At 46.5% G+C, this 24,490-nt stretch overlaps 1 protein-coding gene across 1 annotated transcript in view; it reads right to left on the reverse strand.

The window, feature by feature from the left end:
* The window catches only part of Fry (FRY microtubule binding protein), a 237,550-nt gene extending 233,820 nt beyond the window's left edge, over positions 1-3,730 (reverse strand). The window contains exon 1 of the mRNA XM_032886834.1: positions 2,858-3,730. Coding sequence (XP_032742725.1) covers positions 2,858-2,927 — 70 coding nt within the window. The 5' untranslated portion in view covers positions 2,928-3,730. The remainder of the gene's footprint in view (positions 1-2,857) is intronic.
* Between the last annotated feature and the right edge of the window lie 20,760 nt (positions 3,731-24,490).

Consider the following 24,490-nt stretch of genomic DNA (forward strand, 5'->3'; position numbering starts at 1 on the left):
ACAAGAGGAAAAGAAGAAAGGAGACAGGAGTGGGGGCAGGGTGGGTATGGAAGATATCGCTCCGAGGGAGATGGGTAGCAGAGTTTGCTATTAGAAGGCCAGGGAACACTCCCGGAGAGGCTGAGAAGACCGTGGGCTGGCTGTGGCCATAGACACCAGGCACAGCAGATGAGTGGCTGGCAAAGGTCTGGATGCAGTGCAGGGAACACCAGGACAGTTGTCCAAGAAAGTTAAGGAAAAAGCTGCTTGGTGAGTCTGTATAAGAGGAAGTGACATTTCCAGACATCAGGCTACTACAAGTCCTCCCTTCATTCAAACCAAAGAGCAGCCTGACAGGATGGGTGTGGTGTGTGTGGTGCCACGGGGGAAAAAGCGTCCAGGCCACCAAGTAGAAACTAATTCATCTCACCAGGCAGCGACTAGTTTGCTTAATTGGCTTGTTAATTCTTCTGATGAGACAAAGATGAATGTACACACACACACACACACACACACACACACACACACACACAATGACACAACGTGCCCTTTCTCTATCAAATGGAAACCTTAACCCGTAAAAGTTTATGACGTCATCGCCCCCTTTACTACTGCTCAGCAAAGTAGTCAGCTGTAGCTGCAAAGTTTGTTTTATTGCTTTTTAATTGCTGCACTTGTGTAAATAAGCACCACCACGTAATTAGGGGGCTGGTTCTCCATGCAGGTATGTGGGCGGCCACCCTCCGCTTGCCAACCTGGGAAGCTGAGCATGCGCAAGCGCGCACTCGGTTAGCTGCTGGCCCCGCGGTACATCCTTTCAGCCAAGGTTACATTCATAGGCGAAGCCCTGAGGCTTCTGTTTTGTACAGGCAAATTCCTCTCTGTTTGCTACTGGAAACATGTTAAAACCTAGAGATGAGAACTATGCCAGGCTGGACGCGGGTTGTAAGAAGCCCAGAGGGGATAGGCAGCTAGTGTGTCTCTTTTTCTCTTTTAAGAAAGGGGTATAAAACCATCCAGACCTGCCGCACGCCCCAAGAACACTTGGGTAATTATCACCTTCAGTCTCTAGAAATAAAGGAATTAGGACACACACTCAGGGCTCTGTCGTAACCTTCTCTTCCACATACCCCACAGCCTGGCGGGTAAGCAGGGTACTCGGTAAATCTTTGCTGAATGACCTGGGAGGATTTGAAATTATGTCAACAGATACACTCAAAGTTGAGGCGAACAATCATTTCGAATCATTTCCTGGTATGGGGATGCAGGGAGAAAGTGAGGAGTTTAAAGAAGATGAAGCGCTTATCTCTCCTGTCGTGTGAAGACACAGGAGAGGAGAGGATTTTAAAGAAATCCCTTCAGGTATCATACAACGTAATTTTCCATCCTCAGGCATGGCAAAACCCGACAGAAAGAAGCAGCCAGTGGAATAACCAAACAAAGCTTAAAACCCACAGCCTGATGTCACACTTGCAAGTGGGGTGTTTTGCTGTTTGTTCCCCATCAAGACTGCTCTCTCTAGTGTCAGCCTGTCAGATGATTTTCATTCATCAGAGGGTCACCAGACAAGGGAAGATTCATCCGTGAGTGTGGAGTATCCAGAAAATGAACCCAGGTTCAAAGGTTTATGCTTCAACAAAGCAGCAGCGTTCTCCCAAATGGTCTCCCACTTGCTTAAAAAACACTCCAGACAAGCCCCCTAGTGCACAGCGGGGCTCACCGAGCTGGGAAAATGGCTTCTGTGGATATCACCCAGAGATGCAACCCCCAAATATCTTCAGGCAGGCGCTTCAGCCTTCTCAAAACAATCCAGCCCAAGTTCTCCTGCCTAGGTTTGTTTACATAAAAAGAATTTTTGGCTACAGGTCATTCATGGAGGATATATACGTTTGGCACCTCTCAGGATTCCAGGTAGGCATTAATTAGTATATACCCAACAAAATATAGAAAATAATTCTTAGTAACAAATTTTTCATTCAAAACCATCGAGAGGGTCTACAAGGCCTGTCAGTCTTTTGGCACAAAATCAGTACAAAAGCAGATGCATCGGTAAGACTCTGCTTTTAAACTGTGCAGAAAAATACAAGGTATCCCTGAACAACCAGAAGGCCTCAGTCTGATTTTGACCGGGACCCAGGATGGCTTAGAGGTTGCCTTTTTGAAATAGTGAATCGCTAACAATGTTTACATAGATCCGAAATGCAACTTCAGAGCCATGCTCTTTTTATAGCCTGACAAGCCATCTGGTCAGACCCAGTCTTGTTTACACTTCAGAAGCATGCTTGCACCGAGAGCTCTAGAAGCTGGAATGGATGCATAGCATTCTGAACATCATCCTCAGGGACCAGGGAAAGATCAAATGCATCTGCAGATGGGTCCATGCCTAACAAAGATGAGTCTTAGGCTTTGGACTTCCAAGTAGTTTTCCCTCCTCAGACAATACCCTAATAAGACAATTACAAAGTACTCCCCACCCTGCCACACCCCTTCGGTTACACTGCACTTCACAAAATATTTAGATGAAGCCTGAACGCAGCGAATAAACACCAGGCAGTGTGCAGCCTGACACACGGAAACCTGCCCTCCCGAGAGTCGGAAGGGCCGCATCTCTGAAAATTTTAAGCAAAAGAAAAAAAAAATCTACTATTATTGCAACCTTCAAAGTTAAGCAGGGATAGTTCAGACACTGACGTGTTTGATTTTTCACAGAAGAAGGAGAGAGAGAGAGAGAGAGAGAGAGAGAGAGAGAGAGAGAGAGAGAGAGAGAGAAGAAACTTCCTCAGCTCACAAACATATGTGTCCAGTTGAGACCTGATTTCTCCAACCTCGGCAGCATCCAGAAGACAGACCAACAAAAAACGTATTTGCTATAACTCACCGTTACTCCAGGATTTCAGTAAATATTTGATACTGATTTCAAAGAAGCCGGAATCCTGCTGGCTGGCCATGTCTGCCGCATACAAAGAGGCTCCTAGGACTGGAAGCTGCTGTTGGAGGAGCAGGTACCGGGCGTGGAGATGCGCTGGTCACAGGTTAGTGATGTAAGCGAGGGTCAGAAGCAGACGGCCACGCTCCACATTTAAAGGACACCGGGAGAGGGATGCTTAACCTCTCCTCCTCTTCCTCCTCCTCCGGGGCCAGGGCTGGCTTCTTATTTGCTGGGTGCTGATCTCCCTTGCAAGCCTTCAGAGGCAGAGGCCTCAGCTGCTTTCATTTCAGAGCTGACATAAGCAGCAATGCCTGCCTACTGCCTGCGGCCGCCCACATACTCAGCCACAGCCAGGTATGGTAGCCGAGTCCCCACCTGCACCGTAAGCTGCTGCCCCGGGGTGGACGGATGTCTGGGCCTCCTGGCTGCCCACCCTGCAGCCCCCTGCTGAGGGATGGCCTGAAGCCCCGCCCCCAGTCCCTGCCTTTCTCAACCTGAGCTCCCACCCAGCCTCCACCTCCCCGCTCCGGGATGTGGAATTTGCCAGCTGCCTGAGGCTCCTCGGTGCAGAAAGGTTGGCAGGCGGCGGCCCCGGGTGTGCTCAGGCTGCGATTTCCCCTTGTGTCTGTCCCTGAAAACACTCAACTGCGGCACTCTGCGGTAAGCCAGCTGCACCCTTGCATTTGGAAGCAGCGGCGTCTGGGGAGGGGTGTGTGTGTGTTTGGCGGGGGAGGGGGGATCCGTCAGCCTCGCTGCAACCAAGAAGCCAGACGTCTGCCTGGCCTTTCCTTCCTTCTCTGGGATGTGCAGACCGGGATCCGCATTATGTGCAATACAGGCTTCTTGAGGGGCATCCTAGCCCCAATGCCTGAAGGGAAGGTACACGTGCTCACATGATTAGTCGGCTCGCCTGGCGAACGCCCGGATTCCACCATGGACCGGTTTCTTCATGTTGTCATTTCTAAGAATCACACAGACCAACACGCCTTATTTCTTAAGCATGAAGAGGCTAGGATGCAAAGGCAGTAGGCGCCTGCCTTCTCCTTCATTAATTCTTGGTATCGTGTGCCCTGATTTCAATCCGCTTTGTTTCCCACAACTATTACGCTCAGTGGAGGCATTTAAGTAAGAGAACTGTATTGTAATAATGACAGGCAGCACTCGGTCAGGTGAGGTTTGACCAGCCATCTAGAAAGCCACTGGGTCCTCTTCTCCCCAGCACATTTCTGACTGGGAGTTTCCAATAGAATGAATTATACTGTAGTAATTATTTAAAGAAAAAGCAACACCACACACAAATGTGCAAATTCCATCCTCCAACCAACACACAAACAAGACTTCCTAATCCCCCTCCTAACTCATTTAACAAATGAAAGAGGACAGTATGCTTTTTGTTTTTTAGCAGAGAACTTAAAAAACAAACAAACAAATTAAACGCCATTTCTAGAAATGACCTGGTTTATCTGCACTTTTTCAAATGTGGATACACTACAGGATACACTTCAACACTCAATCCCAACTGCGTGCCCGGGAAGGGCTTCAGCTTCCTGAAATCCTTCGTTAGACTGAGGTCTTTCTGAGTCCTATGGTGATGGACTTATTATCAGCTGTACTGAGAATGCACGAGCTCTCCGTAAAAGATGACTGGGAGGCTTTCCTTCGAAAATATCCATTAATTAACTGGGTCGGCACTCCCCCACCTTACACAGCAATGAAAGAACAGGCCACAGGGGTACTGAGAAAATGCTACAGTGGCTCCCCAGAGGTCCCAGTCCCACCTGGCACCAGCTAGCTTCACTAGCGTTGAAGCCTAAGGAAAATTATTAACGTTGTTAAACCTCGGGTCCTCATAAATACAGTGGGCATACTCACTCAAGGCACCATTTCCTTGCTCATGGCGCCCTCGAATTTTGTTATTTACCCAACCAACTTAATATTTCACTCATTGCTTTTATTATACAAAATTCACCCCTCCCCCCACCCGCCCTGAGGTAACTCCATTTTAAAAACCATTTCTGTGATATAGAAGGTAGATTGTTTTTGAACATCAATAGTAATTATTGGGGGGAGAGCAGGTTGGAGTCCTTGCAATAAGCAAACAAGCTATTCTATATTGCCACTATAAATATTTATTGCTGGTTTGTTTTTGAGAGAATCTCTCTCTATGTCTCCCTGGCTGTCCTGGAACTCACTATGTAGACTCCCTGTCCCTACCTCCTAAGTGCTGAGATTACAGGTGTGCACTATCTCACCTAACCTTAGATATACAAACTTTTTACATCTTAAATTTGGGACTTGAGAAAGGGCTCAGCTGTTCTTCAGGAGGACCGAGGTACAGCACCCAGCATTCCCAATCATCAGTAACTCCGGTTGCAGGGGTGCAGCGCCCTCTTCTGGCCTCCAGGGGTACTGCTCACATGGTACACAGACACACATGCAAGCAAAAGACACATACATAACACATACAGTAGAGATGAACAAATCCTTCCCAACAGAGTTTTAAAAAGTCTAAGTGGTACTATGAACATGCTTGCTGGTCAAGAGTTCCCCTCATTTGTATTCCAAAGAAAACAATGATGAAGACTTAAAGCCAGTTAGAAGGAAAAATAGCATCTAGTTTTCCCTGTAAAGAATGAATTGGCTGCTCTGTGTCAGGCCCCAGGCTTTTATATTAGTAAGAGGACATACATCCATATAAACAGAAGAGGCTCTGCTCAAAGGCTAGCCAATCAAAGGGAACGAAACCTGCTGCAAGCTGGGGCAATGCCAGCTTCCTTTGTCCGGTTCTCTTGGGGAGAGGGCTTACTTAGAAAAATAAAAAGGTGGGCACCTAGACTGCTTTGAAGTATTGAAGTAGATCAGTAAAATCAGAACGTGTCCCTGGCCTGCTCCCTGACTTCAATTGTCATTTAAGATGACCTATAGCTATCTCAGTTCTCATGTCCCTAAAAGTCCCCAGACGTCTCTGGAGACTAGACAGTGAACAGACGCTGGGGGCTGGAGGAAAGATAAGAGGGGAAATGGAGGGTGGCCAGAAATGGTATCAAAGAGTAGTGTGTGTGTGTGTGTGTGTGTGTGTGTGTGTGTGTGTGTGTGTGTGGAGAGAGAGAGAGAGAGAGAGAGAGAGAGAGAGAGAGAGAGTCAGAAACAGAGACAGGAGAGACAGGGGAGTGAAAGACAGAGGAGAGAGACAGAGAGAAACAGAGTCAGAGGGGAGAGAGGACAGGAAAGAGAGGGAAAGGAGAAAGACAGAGGAGAGAGAGGAGAGAAACAGAGACGACAGGGGAGAGAGAGAGAGAGAGAGAGAGAGAGAGAGAGAGAGAGAGAGAGAGAGAGACAGAGAAAGACAGAGTCAGAGGGGAAAGAGAAGCAGAGACAGGAGAGATAGAGGATAGAGACAGAGACAGGAGAGGGAGAAAGGAGAAAGACAGAGAAGAAAGAGGGGAGAGAGGGACAGGAGAGACAGAGACAAAGTCAGAAATTAGCCTGAGACAGGGGCTAGCAATTGATGAGAAATCTACATTTATGGGACACAAATTCTATGCTAAGAGACACATTCTAAATTCATATTTAACTCTCACTTCAAACCTGCAAGATGGGGGCTATGAGTAGTCCACTTTCTAGGTGAGAAATTGATGTTTAAAGAAATACAAGGTGAAAGTCCCAAAGGTAATAAAATGTATGCCTAGCTCATTTAGTCACTCAGTGTTGATAAATAATTATCAACACCGTCATCACTACCACCACCATCATCACCACCACCATCATCAACACCATCACCATCATCACCATCACCACCATCATCACCACCATCACCATCATCACCACCATCACTATTACCATCATCCCATCCCTTTTAAACCAGATGAGAGTCAACTTCCTTAGAGAAAGTCCAGGGGAGAGAGGCCCAGAATCCCTGATAGCTCACAGCCCACTTCCCACCTTCCTAGCCTTTTACTGGATGAAGAATTGTTCTCTGGGGCGTCGCAATACCCTGAGGAGCCTAGAGAAAGATGCCACAATTTTTCACAGTAATCAGATCCACTGTACAGGTTGTGTCTCTCCAGGAACTCCTGACCCAGAGTGGACGTCAGACGGTTGTTGAGAAAAATCCAGCCAGACTCTTCCTACCCTGCTGTGGGGTGGAGTCAGCTGAGGACTTAGTCCAGGGGCAGCGTGTGTATACTGTATGATTAAGACGCAAGGTCTGGGCAGGTGGGAGTGCTGGGTGGCACAGAGAGAACCAGTTTTCTGAGAAGGGGGTATCAACATGTCCCCACTTACTGGGTGACAGTGCAGGATGAGGCTGGTGGAGGGCGCTCAGCCTGAATTTCAGAGCCTATGCTGTTTGCCTTTCTCCTGTCTTTTCCCGTTACAACCATCTCCTTCTCTCTTGCTCCTCAGGAGCTGTGGCTCCCCTACGGCTCATGCCTACTGAGGGCTATCTGCTGCTACCTCTAGGGGAAGACGTGTATCAGAAGCACAACCAGAGGTCGCCAAGATGGCTCTGCTGGAAAAGGTGACTGCCACCACGCCCGATATGTTTGATCCCTGGGACCCACGCAGTGGAAGAGAGAACCAAGCCCCATAAGCTGTCTTCTGACTTTCACACATGCATACCTTTGCACACAGACATACAGACAGGCAGGCAGGCAGACAGACACACCTAGCCACACCCACACAAAAATAAATGTTACAAAAACATAAGAGAGTTTGAATTTTAACTCATATTTTATTTGTGTTTTCCCAGTGTTTTTGGACAATTTGTTGAGGCTAAAAGGTGTGATCTTGAGAAGCGAAATAGGAAACCTAAGCTGGGCTGTCTGGATGCTTGCCTACCTCAGAAACTGTTACCCGGTGGTTTTCCAGCTTCTGAGATGACTGGGCTGGGGTGGAGTATTAACCCCCTTTCCCTGCGGATGGGTGTAGGTGAGGACCATGAGCCGTCACCATCACAGAGTGTACACTCACATGACAACATTAGGCAGAGGAACCCAAAGAAACAAAACCACAAAGGCTACAGCGACAAACCTGAAGAAGCCATGTGCATGCTATAGTCTCACGATGACACATCACCTAAGAGCTGTTCTGAGGGGCCAGCATCATGGCTCACTGAGTAACAGTGCTTGCCACTAACCCTTGTAACTCAGGATGCAACCCCAGAACCCACACGGCCGAAGGGAAGAACCAACTCTCGTAGGTTGATGGCTGACCACCAAACCTGCTGTATAGCATGTGCATGTCCACACAGACCAACAAATAAACGCATTAAAAAATAATAAATAAGGGGTTGGGGATTTAGCTCAGTGGTAGAGCACTTGCCTAGCAAGTGCAAGGCCCTGAGTTCGGTCCCCAGCTCCGAAAAAAAAAAAGAAAAAAATAATAATAATAAAAAATAAATAAATAAATAAATAAATAAATAAATAAAATGGGGACTGGAGAGATGGCTCAGTGGTTAAGAGCACTGACTGCTCTCCCAGAGGTCCTCAGTTCAATTCCCACCACATGGTGGCTCACAACCATCTGTAATGAGATCTGATGCCCTCTGCTGGTGTGTGTGAAGACAGCAACAGTGTGTTCACATATATAAATAAATCTTAAAAACGAAACAAATAAACAACCAGTTCCGAGGCAAATTAAGCATCCCCTAGACTGAGTGAAAAACACCGTGAGCTGATCTTAGGGACGACAATCTCAGGTTTCATCCTGCAGAGTTGGGAATCAAGCTCGGGCCTTGGCAGTATTAGGCATAGACTCCCCAACTGAGACAGACACCCACGCCATTATATTTCTTTACAGGGTGGGTTGAAAAAGAAATCCCACAAACAGAAAACCTTGAGTCGAGTGTGACGATAAGCAACACAATTTTTCTCCGACCCATTTAAAACGCAGCATTTGCTGATCTATCCCAGACCTTGACTCAGGGGAAGCCCGTGAAAGCATCCGCAGGGCCTTATAGAGTTAGCACCAGAAGCAAGAACCTGCCTCTTCAACCCCCATCCCTCAGGCACAGAGACGCTCAGAACCCGGTCTGTAAGTGTGGAAAACACTGACCTCATTCCTCTCCACGGCGAATAATTTCCTTCCCCCCAGTGGATTGAAATACATTTAACTTTTTTGAATGCAACAGAATTTCATTAAGGCAGAGTTAGTTGTTGAATGGATTCAGACACAAACAAGGAAAAAATCATGTTTCCTGAAACAGCTTCCATTTAAAAGATAGCGGTTTTAAATCCCTTTTTACCCAGCTCCCCTCAAAGGCATTTTAGAAAGAACCAGGCACCAGGACAGATGAACTAGATATGGCTCTCCCACGCAGAGAAGTCTTCCTAAGCAGAAAGCAACAAGAGACCCTTAGAAATGCCAGCAGAAAATGAGGGAGTGAGAACCGCCTCGTGTCCAGCTCAGCAGAGGGACCAGCCCTCCATATGCCATTGCTACCCAAGGTGACAAGGGACAGTCATTGAGCAATTAACAGCTCAGGCAAGGCCACATTACATCACAGAAACAAAGCTGAAATAAAGACTGGGCACCTCTTGCACTGGTCTGGGAATAGCAGTAGAGCCAACTGGAGCTGCGGTCTGAGCCACCTCAGGCTTCAGAGAACTGGGTCTCTCCATAGACTCTGCTCCAGATACCGCACTGTGCCTTTAAGAAAAGATATCCACAATCTATGAATTAGAAAGAAGGAGTGAGGCACCATATACCAGAGTTGTATCTGTGCTGCATACACAGCAAACTCCCTAAACATTTTTTTTTTCACCTCAGTTTTCTTGTCTGTCAACAAAGCGGATCACACAGACCTGCTAGCCAGTGAGCATTTAGGTAAGTGACAAGCTTCAGGTACAAAATGTCCCTGTAAGCTCAGAGTCAGAGAAAGAAAAGCAAGAGAAAGGGGTGCTGCTTGCTGCAGATGGAGGGACCCCTCTACACGTTCCCCCACACTCCCCTTCCCAGATGGTTACCAAGGTAACTTCCGTGTACCAACCTACACCTGTGTATCCGTAACTTTTTATTTTCTTAAGGTTTTATTTTGTATGTATAGATATTTAACCTGCATGTATGTACGCATGCGCACTGTGTATATTCAGTGTCCAAAGAGTCCCAGGGAGGGCATTGGGTCCTCTAAAACTGTGGTTACAGATGTTTGTGAGCCAGCATGTGGGTGCTGGGAATCGAACCTGGATCCTTGGCAAAAGCAGCCAGTCTCTCCAGCTCAGGTATTTGAAGACAGGGCTCAGATTGGTGGTGCTATTTAGGGAGGTTACAGAACCTTCAGGAGGTGCAGCCTTGCTGAAGGAAGTACGTTACTGTAGGCAGGCTTTGTGAGCTTGTAGTTCCGCCCACTTCCGTTTCCTTCTCCTTAACCTGTTGTGGCCTGAGATGCGACCTGCTTCCCCCTCCGGCCATGCAGTCCCCACCATTGTGGTCTGTAACCCTCTGGAACCATAGTATTATTTTAATAAGTTTTCTTCCTTAAAATGCTACCGGCTCGGCTCGCTGGTGGCTGGAGGAATGCAAAGCTGGGGGTCGGTGGGGGCGGGGCGTGAGAAAGATAAGTAGCTAAAGCCAGGCACTCCTCAGTGAGACTAAAGAAACTCAAAGTGAAGCAGACAGAGTCACTTCACCTAGAACCAACACTCTAAAAAGAAGAGCTATGGCCACCTCCCTAAGCACTGACTCCACCTCCAGCGTCTCCCGATCCTGTCACCCATACATAAATAAAGCTTCCGGGTACTGAAACCCAGCCCCCGCCTTTTAGACCACGGGTGTTGAGCCTTAGGACAGTGGGTAATAGAAGTGTTCATACATCAGCTTCTCCGCTGTAGACAGGGCTTGGACACACTGGGGAGCTCTGGAGGACAAGAAAGTCTTAGACGGCATGTTTTTAGAAAGGGTGGGACATCCCCAACCTATGTGAGCAGACAGACAAGGCTTTGTTTGTGTAGGAGGGTGGGGCTCTCAGAAGCTGGACCAGGGAAGGCTGCTGCCCAGGCTGCTGGGGAGAGAGGTTCCAACTGCCAAGCTCGGTGACAGAGTCAGAGGGGAGTGAGAGAAATGGGCTTTGCAGACAGGCAGGCTGGGTGAGGTCACCCAGAGAGGCCCAAGGAAATGCCAGGGTAGGGCCACGATTCTAACCAGAAGAAAACGCACATTCAGGGGTAGATCCTACCGCACAAGCACCACTCTCTACCTACATCTTTGACCTACTCTCTCTCAACCGTGAAATGTTCCCCTTTAGAGGAGGCTGTTTCATCATCTCAATGGAGAGTTTGTGGGCGGGAAGGTTTGCCCTCCCAGGGTGCTAGTGTGAGGTGTGCAGTGCTCCATCAGGAAAAGAACCAGACTCCTAAGAGAGCCAGGGGATCTGCAGGGCTATGGTGGTGCACACCTTTAATCCCAGCACTTGGGAGGCAGAGGTAGATAGATGTCTGAGTTCGAGGCCAGCCTGATCTACAGAGTGAGTTCCAGGACAGCCAGGACGACACAGAGAAACCCTGTCTTGAGGGGGCTGGGTTGGGGGGGGGCTTCCCTTTGACACCTGGTCACAGTGCTAGCCTGGTAGACTTTCAGTGTTCAGTTTAGGGACAGGCTATGGGCGCCCTGCTCTGTAGACGGCCATCCACCAACTCCAGGAATGCGTTAGTGGTTTGCCTGAGTTTTATCCAAATGTCATTCCCACCCCTGGATAAATACAGGATGGGTGGTGACTGCAGCCGGAGAACTACTCCACCCTGCCTCAAGACCTATTTTCCACCTTCTTTTTTTCTCCAATTAGCTCCCCCCACCTTTGAAACTCTCTTCAGACACCGGCTTTGTCTGTCAACCCTTCCCTCGGCAGAGCGCTCTTTGGGTAGTTTCTGCTGCGTTGAATAAAACAACCAGTAGCTAAAGACTAAGATAAGGTCATCGGTGTGGCTTCCCATTAGACTTTCAAGAGGGAGATCCTGAAAGCCTTTCTCATAATGAGGAGTTTATTAGTTATAAGGTGAGTTTGCGACCAACTCAGCAATCCTCCCTCTGCTGCCTTTTAACCTAGTGTTGCCGATAAGGAAAAAAAGACGGCATCAAACGTGAACAGCAAAGACTGCCGTTGTCATGGATACCATTCAAATCGGCCCTCAGCCCTGATGTGACCAGTGATACCCAAGGTAACAGCAAATGCCACTGTAAAATCTGAGCAACTACGTCTGGAGAGCTAAGCATAAGGGGGAAACTGATTCGATACTATGTTTTCTTTAACCCAATATGATATATTATTACCACTCCGGTACGCAATAGGTGTCAAAATTACTAGTGTGACATTTAATTTTTCTTAGCGTTAAATATTTAAATATGCTGTGCATTTCTCAGAACATCTAAACCACATCCCAAGGGCACGTGTGTCCGTGGCCAATGGCTCCCTTCTTTGACAGACCAGTCCTGGAAGGCTCCCAACCATTTTTTTGTGCTGCAAACTTTTGTGTGTATATGTGTATGGGGGTGAGGGTGAGGGTTAGGTGCTCTATGGATGCAGTTGTGTGGTTGTGTGCCCCCATGTGTGTGCACCCATGTGTGTGCACCCATGTGTGTACACATATACAGAGAGGCCAGAGGTTAGCCTCAGGTGTCTTCCTCTATGGCACTTTCTGAGTGAGACCTGTCATCGTACCTGAAGCTCACTGATGGCTGGCCAGTGATCTCCAGGGATCTGCGGATCTCTGGCAGCTCCTAGAATGTTGGGGAACCTGGAGGCAGGAACTGAGGCAGAGAGCACAGAAGAACGGTGCTCACTGGCTTGCTTCCCTCGCTCAACTCCATTCCTTATTCAGCCAGGCCTACCTACCCAGAGATACAGCGCTCAGAGTAGGCTGTTCCACATCCATCAGCAATTTAGAAGACGCCCCACCGCCATGCCCACAAGCCGGAGTGACGGAGGCGAGCCCCTCTCTTCCCGAGTACGTCTGGGTTTGCGCCAAGTTGACAAACACTAAATATACAGAATAGGAGAAGCGGGAGATGGAGCACAGGCTGGGTGTCGCCAGGGCAACAGGGAAGGACATAGGGAATCCGGTTGGGGTATGGGGATTTCTTTCCAGAACAATGGAGATGTGTGCACCAGAGAAGCGCGGCAGTTGTGTGGCATGCACTTTGACACGGATCGCTATGTCACTTCACCTCACTAAGGTACTTCTCTCTCTGGGGAAGTCTGGTCACCGGGTGCCAGGCCATTTGCACCCTGTCCTCTGAGGAGCTGCTCCATCTCCACCCGGTGGTGAAAACACCTCGTGTCAGGCTCCGAGACAAATGCCCACCTGTCACGCACACCACAAAGGAGAACTGTTAGCTAAAGCAGTGGTTCTCAACCTGTGGGTCATGACTCCTCAAGGGACGAGGCGGGAGTGCACATCAGAAATCCTGCATGTCAAATATTTACAGCTCAACTCACAACAGTAGCAAAATTACAGATATAAAGTAGGAATGAGTAATTTTATGGTTGGCGTCACCACAACTCGGGGAACCGTATTAAAAGGTCGCAGCAAAGTCAAGCTGAACCCTAGGCTTGACAGTGGGATAAGCGTTTCATAAGTGTCTAGATACTGAACACGGACAGCCGTCGGCAGCTCTGGCAGGACAGACGGGTGGCTTCCGGTGCTGCTGTTCACACAGACTCAACACTCACTGAGGCCTTCTGGGATTGATTTAGCTGCCTGTACAACAAGAACGAGCTTCTCCGTCACAGTATTACTATACACGTGCAAGCTTTTTTTCCCTTCAGGATTTTTAGGACACCAGGGGTTTACAAATCCCATACAAGATGGTTCGTTCCTCCAAAAGGGCTCTTCTTGCTCCAGACTGTCAGATAGATGACAAAGATGGTGGGTACCTGAGCAAAGTGGCAGAGGTCAAGGGTTATCATGGGAAGGGACGGAATCATCAGGCATGGGGCAGAACTCAGACCTCTATCTCCCCACTGAACCGTGTACTCCTCACAAGAAAGCAGAATGCTGTGCTCCTCATTTCTGAATCGCCACCATCTAGGGTGATACCCGGCCCATAACAGATTTCACAACATGCTAGCTGAATAAGTAATTAATATGTAATTATGAGGCATAGTTTATGGGTGAGCTCCAAAGGAGCAGTTCCCGAAGCTTCTCTCTCATACTCTAAGTGCACAGATTATAATTGTTTTGGGTTACATTGACCCAGAGGTCTACAGAAACAACAGGTGAATTGTGTCACATAAACCAAGTGCTAAAAATAATTGCACAACAGAAAGGGACACGTTATGATTAAAACATCAACCCAAAAGACACAGATTTCCAAAGTTAACTTTAAAATTTAAACTTGCCTTATTTCATACATATTTCAACCTGCTTGGAAATAAGGACCCCGGAATGTTCTCCCAACACTTGTAAGCTCAGCCTTACTGGAACAAATCATGTAGCTGGGTGTTTGTAAAGAAATGTCTTAGGAGTTGGGGATTTAGCTCAGTGGTAGAGTGCTTGCCTAGCATGCGCAAGGTCCTGAGTTCGGTCCCCAGCTCCGAAAAAAAGAAAAAAAACAAACATAAAATAAAGAAATGTCTTAAACGGATGCTTTCCTTTCCAATAATCAGGCGGCTAATCAATACACCACAGTGAATTGCACGGCCGGAGAAGCTGAGGTAGTTAAATGGGATGTCCATCCACTGTATGTGTGCAGTACCCATGGAGGCCAGAAGAGGGCATCAGTTTCCTCCAGAATTGGAATCACACATGAATACTGAGAACAAAAAAACGAGGCCCGCTGCAAGAGCAGCCAGCTGTCTTGACCACTGAGCCATCTCCCCAGCCCCTCAGTGCTGACTAATTTCAACTACAAGTCTCTCATGTCCTCCGTGGTACCTGGCAGGATGGTGGACAACCTGGGCCACGCTGGGCTGGCACCAGTCAAGTCTACATACTTTGCACACTCCTACCCAGGTGGGTTTGTCACTCCTGGCACACATAAACACTGGGGAAACACCGAATTGTTAACCATGTAACTGGGTGAGGGGGGAACCCAGCAAACCAAAATCAACTGTCATGTCTGAGGATACCGGATCCCCAGACAAGCACCAAGAGAAGCTGGGGGGTGGGGAGAGCGACAGCTAAAACGCTGAAAAAACAACCTGGCCACAGGAGGGAAACTCGTCCAGTTCTTGCCTTATTTCACTTTATCTCACCACCTGGTTCCTACCTTGGGATAGTGCCTGAGTTGAGAAATGCGAGCGTGGGGAAATCTGCAAGAGCGAGAGCCCCTTCCATGACGCTGACCCTTCCTGATCCACAGTCTATGCTTGACTTGAGGGATGTGGCCCCAGTATCCTCACAACAAGCTACGTGATTGGCTAGGAAGAGAGGACCGAACAGAGCAGTGCCAAGCTCTCACGTTAAAATGTTTGTCGAATTCCTCTTTGGGCTCCATAAAATAAGCCTTGTATATACGTGCACTCTTGTACACACACACACACACACACACACACACACACACACACACACACAACACACACAAAGACACAGAGAGAGGGGGGAGGCAGACAGACAGGGACAGAGACACAAAGAGAGAGAGAGAGAGAGACAGACCCAACTAAAGACTCCTTTTTTCTCAGATGCTTTTAACTGTCAACAACTTGTTGTCTAGTGAAGAAGGGTCAGATTCCACAGGGCGACTTCCTGAGCCCCCAGTGCTGATGGGTGGGTGAACCCCGGCCTCAGGCACTGGAATCTCTTTGCTTTCAGTAAAGGAGCTGAACCCAGGAGCTCTAGAGTTCAAGGTAGTTGTGAGCCACCAGATGTGGGTTAAGAACACTGGTCACTCTTCAGGAGGACCATATGAGTACTATGCAAATTCACCGTATCCTTTAAAACCAGTAACTCTGTACATTTACCAAAGCGCTACTTTAAAATAAATGCCTTTGTAATCTCTTTTTTTTTTTTTTTTTTTTTTTCGAGCTGGGGGACGCCTTTGTGATCTCTTGTCAGCCAATGTTTGACTTTCATGGCTATTTTCTATATACCTATATGCCTGATGCTGTTTAAAAGTTTCTCAAGCTGGAGAGATGGCTCAGTGGTTAAGAGCACTGACTGCTCTCCCAGAGGTCCTGAGTTCAATTCCCAGCAACCACAGGGTGGCTCACAACCATCTGTAATAGGATCTGATGCCCTCTTCTGGTGTCTGAAGTACAAAGACAGTGTACTCATATACATAAAGTAATAAATCTTTAAAAGTTTCTCAGGTGTAAATTTTGGGTGTACAAAGTTCAAGAGACCCAAGCAGATAATACAAAAGGAAAGGTCAAATCGGACAGTCTCCGAGAGAGCATTTTGTATCTTCCATGTTTCTCCTGATATGGCCTCTGTCAATGATGAAGCCGATGTGACAGTTGCATGATCTGTTTATGGCCAAGGTTTCTGAATTGGATAAAATTCCCTTTCTCTGGATTACAATGGTCATTCTGGGTACACACAGTCAGAGATCTGAGGTGCCATTTACAAAACACTGGGCACACTAGAAAATAGGTGTGGGTCTGTTACTGCAGGGCAGGCTGGGAGAGGGTGGTGACTAGACACTGGTCACTAGAGCAGAGAGGAGGGCAGGATCCATGAAGCTGGGTAAGGTGTTACCACCGCCTAGGACCACACAGAAGGAGCTGCAGGGCCCCCTGGGAACCTTGGCAGTGTTTAAAAAAACAAAAAACCCACATGTGTTTTGTTTTGCAAATAGAGTTCTATCTGGTTAAGCCTGAAAATGACTTCCTTTTCCAACCTGATGAAAGAGACTCTTGAAATGCATCTGACCTTTTAAGAGCAAAGCAGATGACTGGAAAGGCCTTTGTAATAAATGAAGCAGCCAGGGGAGATTCAGTGAGTTCAAGATGCTGTGAGAGACACAGGGAACAGCCGCGGGGCGGCTTTACCCTGATATTTCTAATGAGGGTCCCTTTACACAGGGCAACTAATCCTTCAGCTGTGTGCAGGGGAGGGGTAGAAATGCTAGTTCAGCAACAACGGTGGTCCTGTTCCAACCTGTTTGATGCTCCCACCGATAAATTGGATGAAGGCAGAGGTTTCACATCTATCACGGCTGGGAACGAGGCAAGGGGAGAGGGCACTAAAAATAGCAAATGACCTTTGGTCTCTCTAATAGATGGCTGAGGTCTAGAGAAACAAGGTCAAATAAAAAAAAAAAAGATATCTCAGGAAAAATGGCAAACTGTATTTTGGCCACACCGCCTTGCAAAAATAACAACGGAGAAACAAAAAACAAAACCAAACAGCCCTAAGCCCACACTACTCATGGTAATTTACCTCTTAGGTTACTGATAGCAAAGAGAATTGTGTATCTACTGTTCTCTTGCTTACTGACAGCTTTCATCCATCCATCCATCCATTCATTCATTTTAGGTTTTTTTTAATTTTTATTTTATTTTTTAATTAATTTTTATTTAAAATTAATTTTTATTTAAAATTTATTTAAATTTTTATTTAAAAATTAATTTAAATAAAAATTAATTTTATTTAAAAATTAATGAGTACGGGGTTGGGGATTTAGCTCAGTGGTAGAGCGCTTGCCTAGGAAGTGCAAGCCCTGGGTTCGGTCCCCAGCTCTGGAAAAAAGAACCAAAAAAAAAAAAAAAAAAAAAAAAATTAATGAGTACAGTGTAGCTGTCTTCAGACACACCAGAAGAGGGCATCGGATCTCTTTACAGATGGTTGTGAGCCACCATGTGGTTACTGGGAATTGAACTGAACTCAGGACCTCTGGAAGAGCAGTCAGTGCTCTTAACCGCTGAGCCATCTCTCCAGCCCCCTCATTTTAGTTTTTATTAAAACTTTAGCATAACTTTCAAGTAAGAACTATTATGCAGCAAGATTAGTCAGACTTAAAAGTCTGTAAGCCTCAGTAAACGTTGGTACGTTTAGAGCAGCTGTAGAGGGAATGAATCTGTTGTGCCCTGTGTGGAAGCTTCACCTGTCAATAAAAGGCTGTTGGCCTATGGGATTAGGTAGGAAATTGGGAGGTGGAAGTTCTGGTATAGAGAGAGGCATTCTGGGATAGAGTGGGAGGTGCTACAGAGATTCCCCCAGACACAGAGGAGGACGGTTGGGTGAAACTGCGGACCAGGTTGCATTTACAGACTAAAATATACGGGATACTAAGTTACGAGCTGGTCAGGGAAGAGGACCAAGCTATTGGCCTAGGAACTTAGAACTCAGAATCGTTATTTTGGGGAATCTGTGTGTGAGTGGAAAGCCCAAGGTTACAAACAGCCATTCTGAAGCTGGGCGACCTGCACACTGGATTTTACACTTTCACTATCAACTCCACTTTTAAATACTTATCCAAGACACACGCACATGCACACACGCATGAAATCATGCACACATGCACACATACATGCACACATACATATACACATGCGCAGGCACACATGCATGCATGCACGCATGCACATAAACACACACAAAACGAAAGATAAGCAACAGTGTTAAAACTAGGAAATCAGCTAGCTTTAAGTCATCTTTCATGACTTGTACTTGTGCAACCTCAGAAAGGAAGAAAACCGCATGTTCTCCCTCGAAAGCGAATCATAAGCCTATAAGAGACCTTGTATACATGTAAACAAGTGTGCATTGTTCGTATAGTATAACATGTGCAAAGGCAAGACAGAGAGTATCAGTGTTAGGTGGTGATGAAGGATGAAGTCCGGGCATCAAACACTTTGATTTTAAGCTCCAAGGGAGGTGGGGACAGGCTGGCCCCCTCGCTGAGCCTGACAGGAGACAGGTTCTGGGATGCACTTACTGAATGCAAGAAGCATGTCAAGGGAGGGGAAACAGCGGTGAGGAACAAGAGTGCTTAGAGAGTCAGGTTTCTCTCTGACTGCAGACTCGGTATCAGTCAACGGGCTGAGCTTCTAGAGGGTAACATGTCCAGAACACGGGCTGCGACCATCTCTGCCTGGCTCCTCCCATGATTCCACACTTGTGCTTTCTCCCTGGATTCCTATTCTGTGGTCATAAACTCCATCCTCAGAGCATGACTGGAACTGAGGACAGGGTCTTTGAAGAATTGTTTACATTAAAATGGGAAGGAAACTTTTTGACCAAGACATCTAAAAGCCGGTTGTGCTGACTCAGTGAATTTTTTTTTATTGTCTGGCACCTCAGGGGGGAGGCCAACGACATAAGAGCAGGCACACAGTAGGTGTCTAGCACCTATGCTAACTGGATTAATTTCCTCAGGATAATGAGTCTCTCATCACAGAGGTATTTAAGCTAATGGCGATACCATCAGGGAATGTCTTACTTCTCAATGGAGAGGTGTTTAGCTTACTTCAAAGACGCCTCTCTCCCCACCCTCTCCCTACCCCCTCAAGACAGGGTTTCTCTGTGTGGAGCCTTGGCTGTCCTGGAACTCACTCTGTAGACCAGGCTGGCCTCGAACTCAGAAATCCACCCATCTCTGCTTCCCAAATTCTGGATTAAAGGTGTTGAAATGTTATTAATCTGATGTTTACTTTGATGATGAACAACATGGCCATTCCTCAGAGGAAATGTCTGTATTAAAATATTGCTCTCAAAAAAAATTGTTCTCTTCGAGGATCCAATTTCTGCATTTCCCCAGCTGGAAAATCCATTCATTGCATCAAGAGCAAAATTAAATTTTAAGTTATGTCCAATGTTAATTGTTTTCTTTTTTAAGATATTCATCTAATTTGTGTATGTGTGTCTGTGTGTGTGTGTGTGTCTGTGTCTATGTGTGTCTGTGTCTATGTGTGTGTCTGTGTGTGTGTGTGTGTGTGTGTGTGTGTGTGTGTCTGTGTGTGTCTGTGTCTGTGTGTGTCTGTGTCTGTGTGTGTCTGTGTGTGTGTGTCTGTGTGTGTGTGTCTGTGTGTGTGTGTCTGTGTGTGTGTGTGTGTCTGTGTGTGTGTGTCTGTGTGTGTCTGTGTCTGTGTCTGTGTCTGTGTGCTGTGTGTGTCTGTGTCTGTGTGTCTGTGTGTGTCTGTGTGTGTGTGTGTCTGTGTCTGTGTCTGTGTGTCTGTGTGTGTCTGTGTGTGTCTGTGTCTGTGTGTCTGTGTGTGTGTGTGTGTGTGTCTGTGTCTGTGTGTGTCTGTGTGTGTGTGTCTGTGTGTGTGTCTGTGTGTGTCTGTGTGTGTGTGTGTCTGTGTGTGTGTGTCTGTGTGTGTGTGCGTGTCTGTGTCTGTGTGTGTGTGTGTGCGTGTGTGAGTGTGTGTGTGTGTCTGTGTGTGTGTGTGTTTGTGTGTGTGTGTGTGTGTGTGTCTGTGTGTGTGTATGTGTGTGTGTGTGTGTGTGTGTGTGTGTGCATGTCTGTGTCCCTGTGAGGCATCAGTTCCCTGGAACTGTAGTTTCAGGCTGATATAAACTGCGTTCTGTGTGGGAATTGAATCTGTTCTCAGAAGAGCAGCCAGTGCTTCTAGCCATTGTCCAGTCCTGTAAATTGTTTGTTAAAAGCCTGTCCTCTTTGCTAAAAAAGGAGCGAGCTATACATTCTCCCTGGCTGCAGTGCAGTCTCTGATGCCTGTGCATGCGCTCCGTCTGAGGGTGAAGACTGTGGAGTCTTAATAAATGCCTGACGATGAATAATTAATAATATTAAAAATTACCGTCACCCCCTTATCCTCACTCCCAAGAGCAGTGGCAGATGGCGCGTCTGGGCTGTGCCGGTGGCCGCCCATAGATCTTGAAAGAAGGCAGCGTTCACAGAGCAGCGGCTCACAGGAGTCTCATGCATTTTTATGGTGTTGTTCAAAGGTTCTTTTTGGCACAGACTTCAATGGCAGATGAGCTTGTATCCTTTCTCCCAGGAATTCATTTTTAAAACAACAAATAACTGAAAAATCCAACCAAACCAGACAATCTTACAGGCCCCGTCATCCTTGAATGCAAAAGAAAGAGAGGGCAGAGCTCCTCCCATTCCCACTCCTTGTGATGTGATCTCCAGGGTGAATGGCTGCCTATAACCTCAGGCTGGAGAGACAGCTCTGTTAAGAGCACCAGGGGCTCCCCAGAGGACCCAGGTTCAGTTCCCAGCACCGACATAGCAGATTACAACAGTCTGTTACTCCAGTTCCAGGGATCTGACGCCCTCTTCTGGCCTTCACAGGCACTGCATACATGTCCTGCCACATACACATGCAGACAAAATACTCAGATATGTAAAATAAGAAAGATTAATTTTTAAAATTAAAATTGCAATGTTCCAAGCATACAGATGTGCAGGTAAATAAACAGCATGGACATTCTCTCTCTCTCTCTCTCTATATATATATATATATATATATATATATATATATATATATATATATATATTTATATACACACAAATGTATATACCTATATATGTGCATAGTCACATACGTCATATACTATCTCTATATGTAATATATGTTGTCATTATATATATTATATCTATATATAAGACAGATGTATATACTGCTTCATCATCACTTCAGCAGATGTATCTGCTGTACATGTATCTGCTCCCTTTATCATCAACTTGCTAAAATTCTGCCACGAGCCAAAAGTGATAACTACATAAGAATGGTGGACGGTAACCAACATATATGCCTAGGTTTGTATACAGCACCTTTTTCCCCCTTCTAGCTGCCTCTACAAAATATGTATCATCAGGTAGGGCTGTTGACACTCGTGGTGGAACCAAAGAGCCTATTAATACGGGCAGCAACCAGATTAAAGACCACCAGCTAAATAGAGGGTGATAAATTATAAATCACACATTTATAATCCCTGGAAGCACTGAACAGGACTCATGGGCAGACTGTTAAATAAATGCTGTCCTGTGCCCGCCCAAGCCCCGAGTTTCCAGGGCGGGCATGAAGGGGTTGGCAGACGTGTTCCTTTAAAAGGGAGGACCCGCAGACAGTGGATCTGCTCCATACGTTCAATCAAGCAGGAAGTGCCGAAAGGACTGGTACGAGAGGCTGTTTCCAAACCGTTGTGTGACTCATTTCCTAAAGCAACGTCTGAAAGAAAGGAGTGTCCCGGGCGCACTACACAGGCCCACATCCATGTGGTGGAAACCACATCTGATTGGGATTCCGGTCCAACCTCATCAACTAACCAGTCGGAAACCTTGAGCCCTGGAGCATGTGGGCTGTCGTCCCCGTAGGGCAGGCAGCTCCTCCTGAAAATGGAGTGTGAACAACATCTACCACTCCAAACTGCAGCTGAGATAGACAGAGGAAGAGGACGCGTGGGCTTCCACTCCCTCTCCACACGATCTTGGCACGTGGTCCCTATTGTATAGACAGAGAGGCTTGAGGCTTTGGGAATTCCAAGTCACTCGTAATAAATGCTCGCCGGATGAGAAGCCTTTTTATAAGGTGCAATGGTTCCATGACTAAACGTCTTTTTTTTTTTTTTTTTAATGTAGTTTCATGTTTTTCTCCAGGGACTCCATGCTGCCTCTTACCTTTGCAGCAGGCCAAGATAGCTCCCCGCTTTGTCTCTGACGTGATGATTCTCAAACAGCCCGGAAACTAGTGAGTATTACCATAAACAAACAAACAAATAAGCAAGCAAACAAAACCATCAAAAAAAAGTCACTTTGAGACTCACAGCCTCAACTCAGCTGCCGGATCAACAGAGCAGATTTGTACTCAAGACCTTTCATATGCACCACCATGGGCGTTTACATCTGTGGCTGAGCTCAGGCTACAGACCTGTATGTCTGTGTCTATGGATAAGGCCCTGTGCCCATTTTAAAGATGAGAAAATTAAAATTCATCAGTCGGGTTACTACGGCAGGTGTCCTGGCTCTTGTCGTTTATTATTCTAATTCAAATTTGGCTCAGCACCCCGCTCCCCTTTTGTGTTCTTACGGGTTCTAGCATATGAATGAAGGCAGCAAAAATCACAGACAGAAACACACGGGTATTTAAAAATAATTTGAAAGTGACATTTTAATAAACTTTTTTTAAATTTTGTAACTAGAATGATAGAATAATATATCATATATTTTCTTACCCCAAATATAGTGAACTCTCTTTGAACCCTTTGCTTGAAATAAGCACTCGCTGACAAAAGTATATTTAAAATACACAACTTCTAAATAGACTATTTCTTTCAGATATGGTAGACAACTGGCATCTCTCTTTTAAAGTAATTCTGACCAATTACTTTTCTCCTCTGTGCTTATTAAAATTCTCCCTCTCCAATGCTAAAATTCCACAGGCCTTCTGGCTCTCCTGGTGACTTACCATCTCCCCAGTCTCCCATTGAGCTTCATGACGTCATCGTCCCCATACAATAGTCAAGGTTAGCAATGACTGCTGTTCTTAATGACACCATCACCCCATATGGTACTGAGGGTTAGCAATGACTGCTGTTCTTAATGACATCATCACCCCATATGGTACTGAGGGTTAGCAATGACTGCCTTTCATGACATCATCACCCCATATGGTACTGGGGGTTAGCAATGACTGCCCTTTCATGATATCATCACGCCATATGGTACTGGGGTTAGCAATGACTGCTCTCAATGCACGTCCCATTTCTCCCAGTGGTCATGGTGGCCTTGGAGACAGCAATCCTCTTTACCGACTGTTTTTATGCACAGCTGCACCCAAGGTCTCAATAGTGTTATAATATTGGAGGAGAATTTTTTTAAAAATTTATTTTTACTTATGTTTATGTGTGTGTGAATGTACACCAAGTGTGTGTGACATAGAAGCCAGGTGAGAGTATAGGACCCTCTGGAGCTGGAGTTACAGGAGGCTGGGAGCTGCCTGACCTGGATGCTGGGAATCAGATTCAAGTCCTCTGGAACTACTGAACCAGGTAGCTAACCACTGAGCCACCAGTCCAGCCCCTGAAGAATTTTTTTTGTAATGAGGAAAAAAAAACCGAAGAGTGTAAAATGTTGCTGCCATCCTCTTTCTTACATTGTATTTTAAATAATAATAATAATAACAACAACAACAATAATAATAATATAATGAAGGTGTCAACAAAGAACTGGTTCCAAGCGGACACAGACCATTAGGGTGTTTTGCTGGCTTGGCTTTGGTTTGTACAACTCAGCAGTGAATAGTCTGTTACCAACATCTTACCAGTGAGGACTCTACAGCAGGCGCCAGCTAAATGATGTATCTACCATGTAGGTTCTGTTAGACGCATTCTCTCTGATAGGCAGCCTCATATCTACTGGCATCTTCAATGCTCATTCTCACTGAGTGGGCTTCTTCAGATTGGGGTTTGGTCATCCGGGGATGGGCAGGAGCCACATTGCCACCTCATAGGCAGGTGGCAGAGTTACCTGAGACTCTGTGGGCGTGGAGTTCACCCGAAACTGGAGTTTGCATAAGACTAATATTCTCTCCATCTCCTCAGGAGGCTGGTGCTTGTTTTTTTTTTTTTTTTTTTTTTTTGGGGGTGCTGCAGGATCTGTTCACGACTCAGAAAAACGATGTGATAGCCATGCCCCATCTGCCTGACACTTGGTCTCTACCCGTGTCCTGTCTATCGGGGGATGGAGAGATGGCTCAGCAGTTAAGAGCACTGGCTGCTAGGGGTTGGGGATTTAGCTCAG

This window comes from Rattus rattus, chromosome 16, assembly GCF_011064425.1.
Source record: "Rattus rattus isolate New Zealand chromosome 16, Rrattus_CSIRO_v1, whole genome shotgun sequence".
NCBI classification, from domain to species: domain Eukaryota; kingdom Metazoa; phylum Chordata; class Mammalia; order Rodentia; family Muridae; genus Rattus; species Rattus rattus.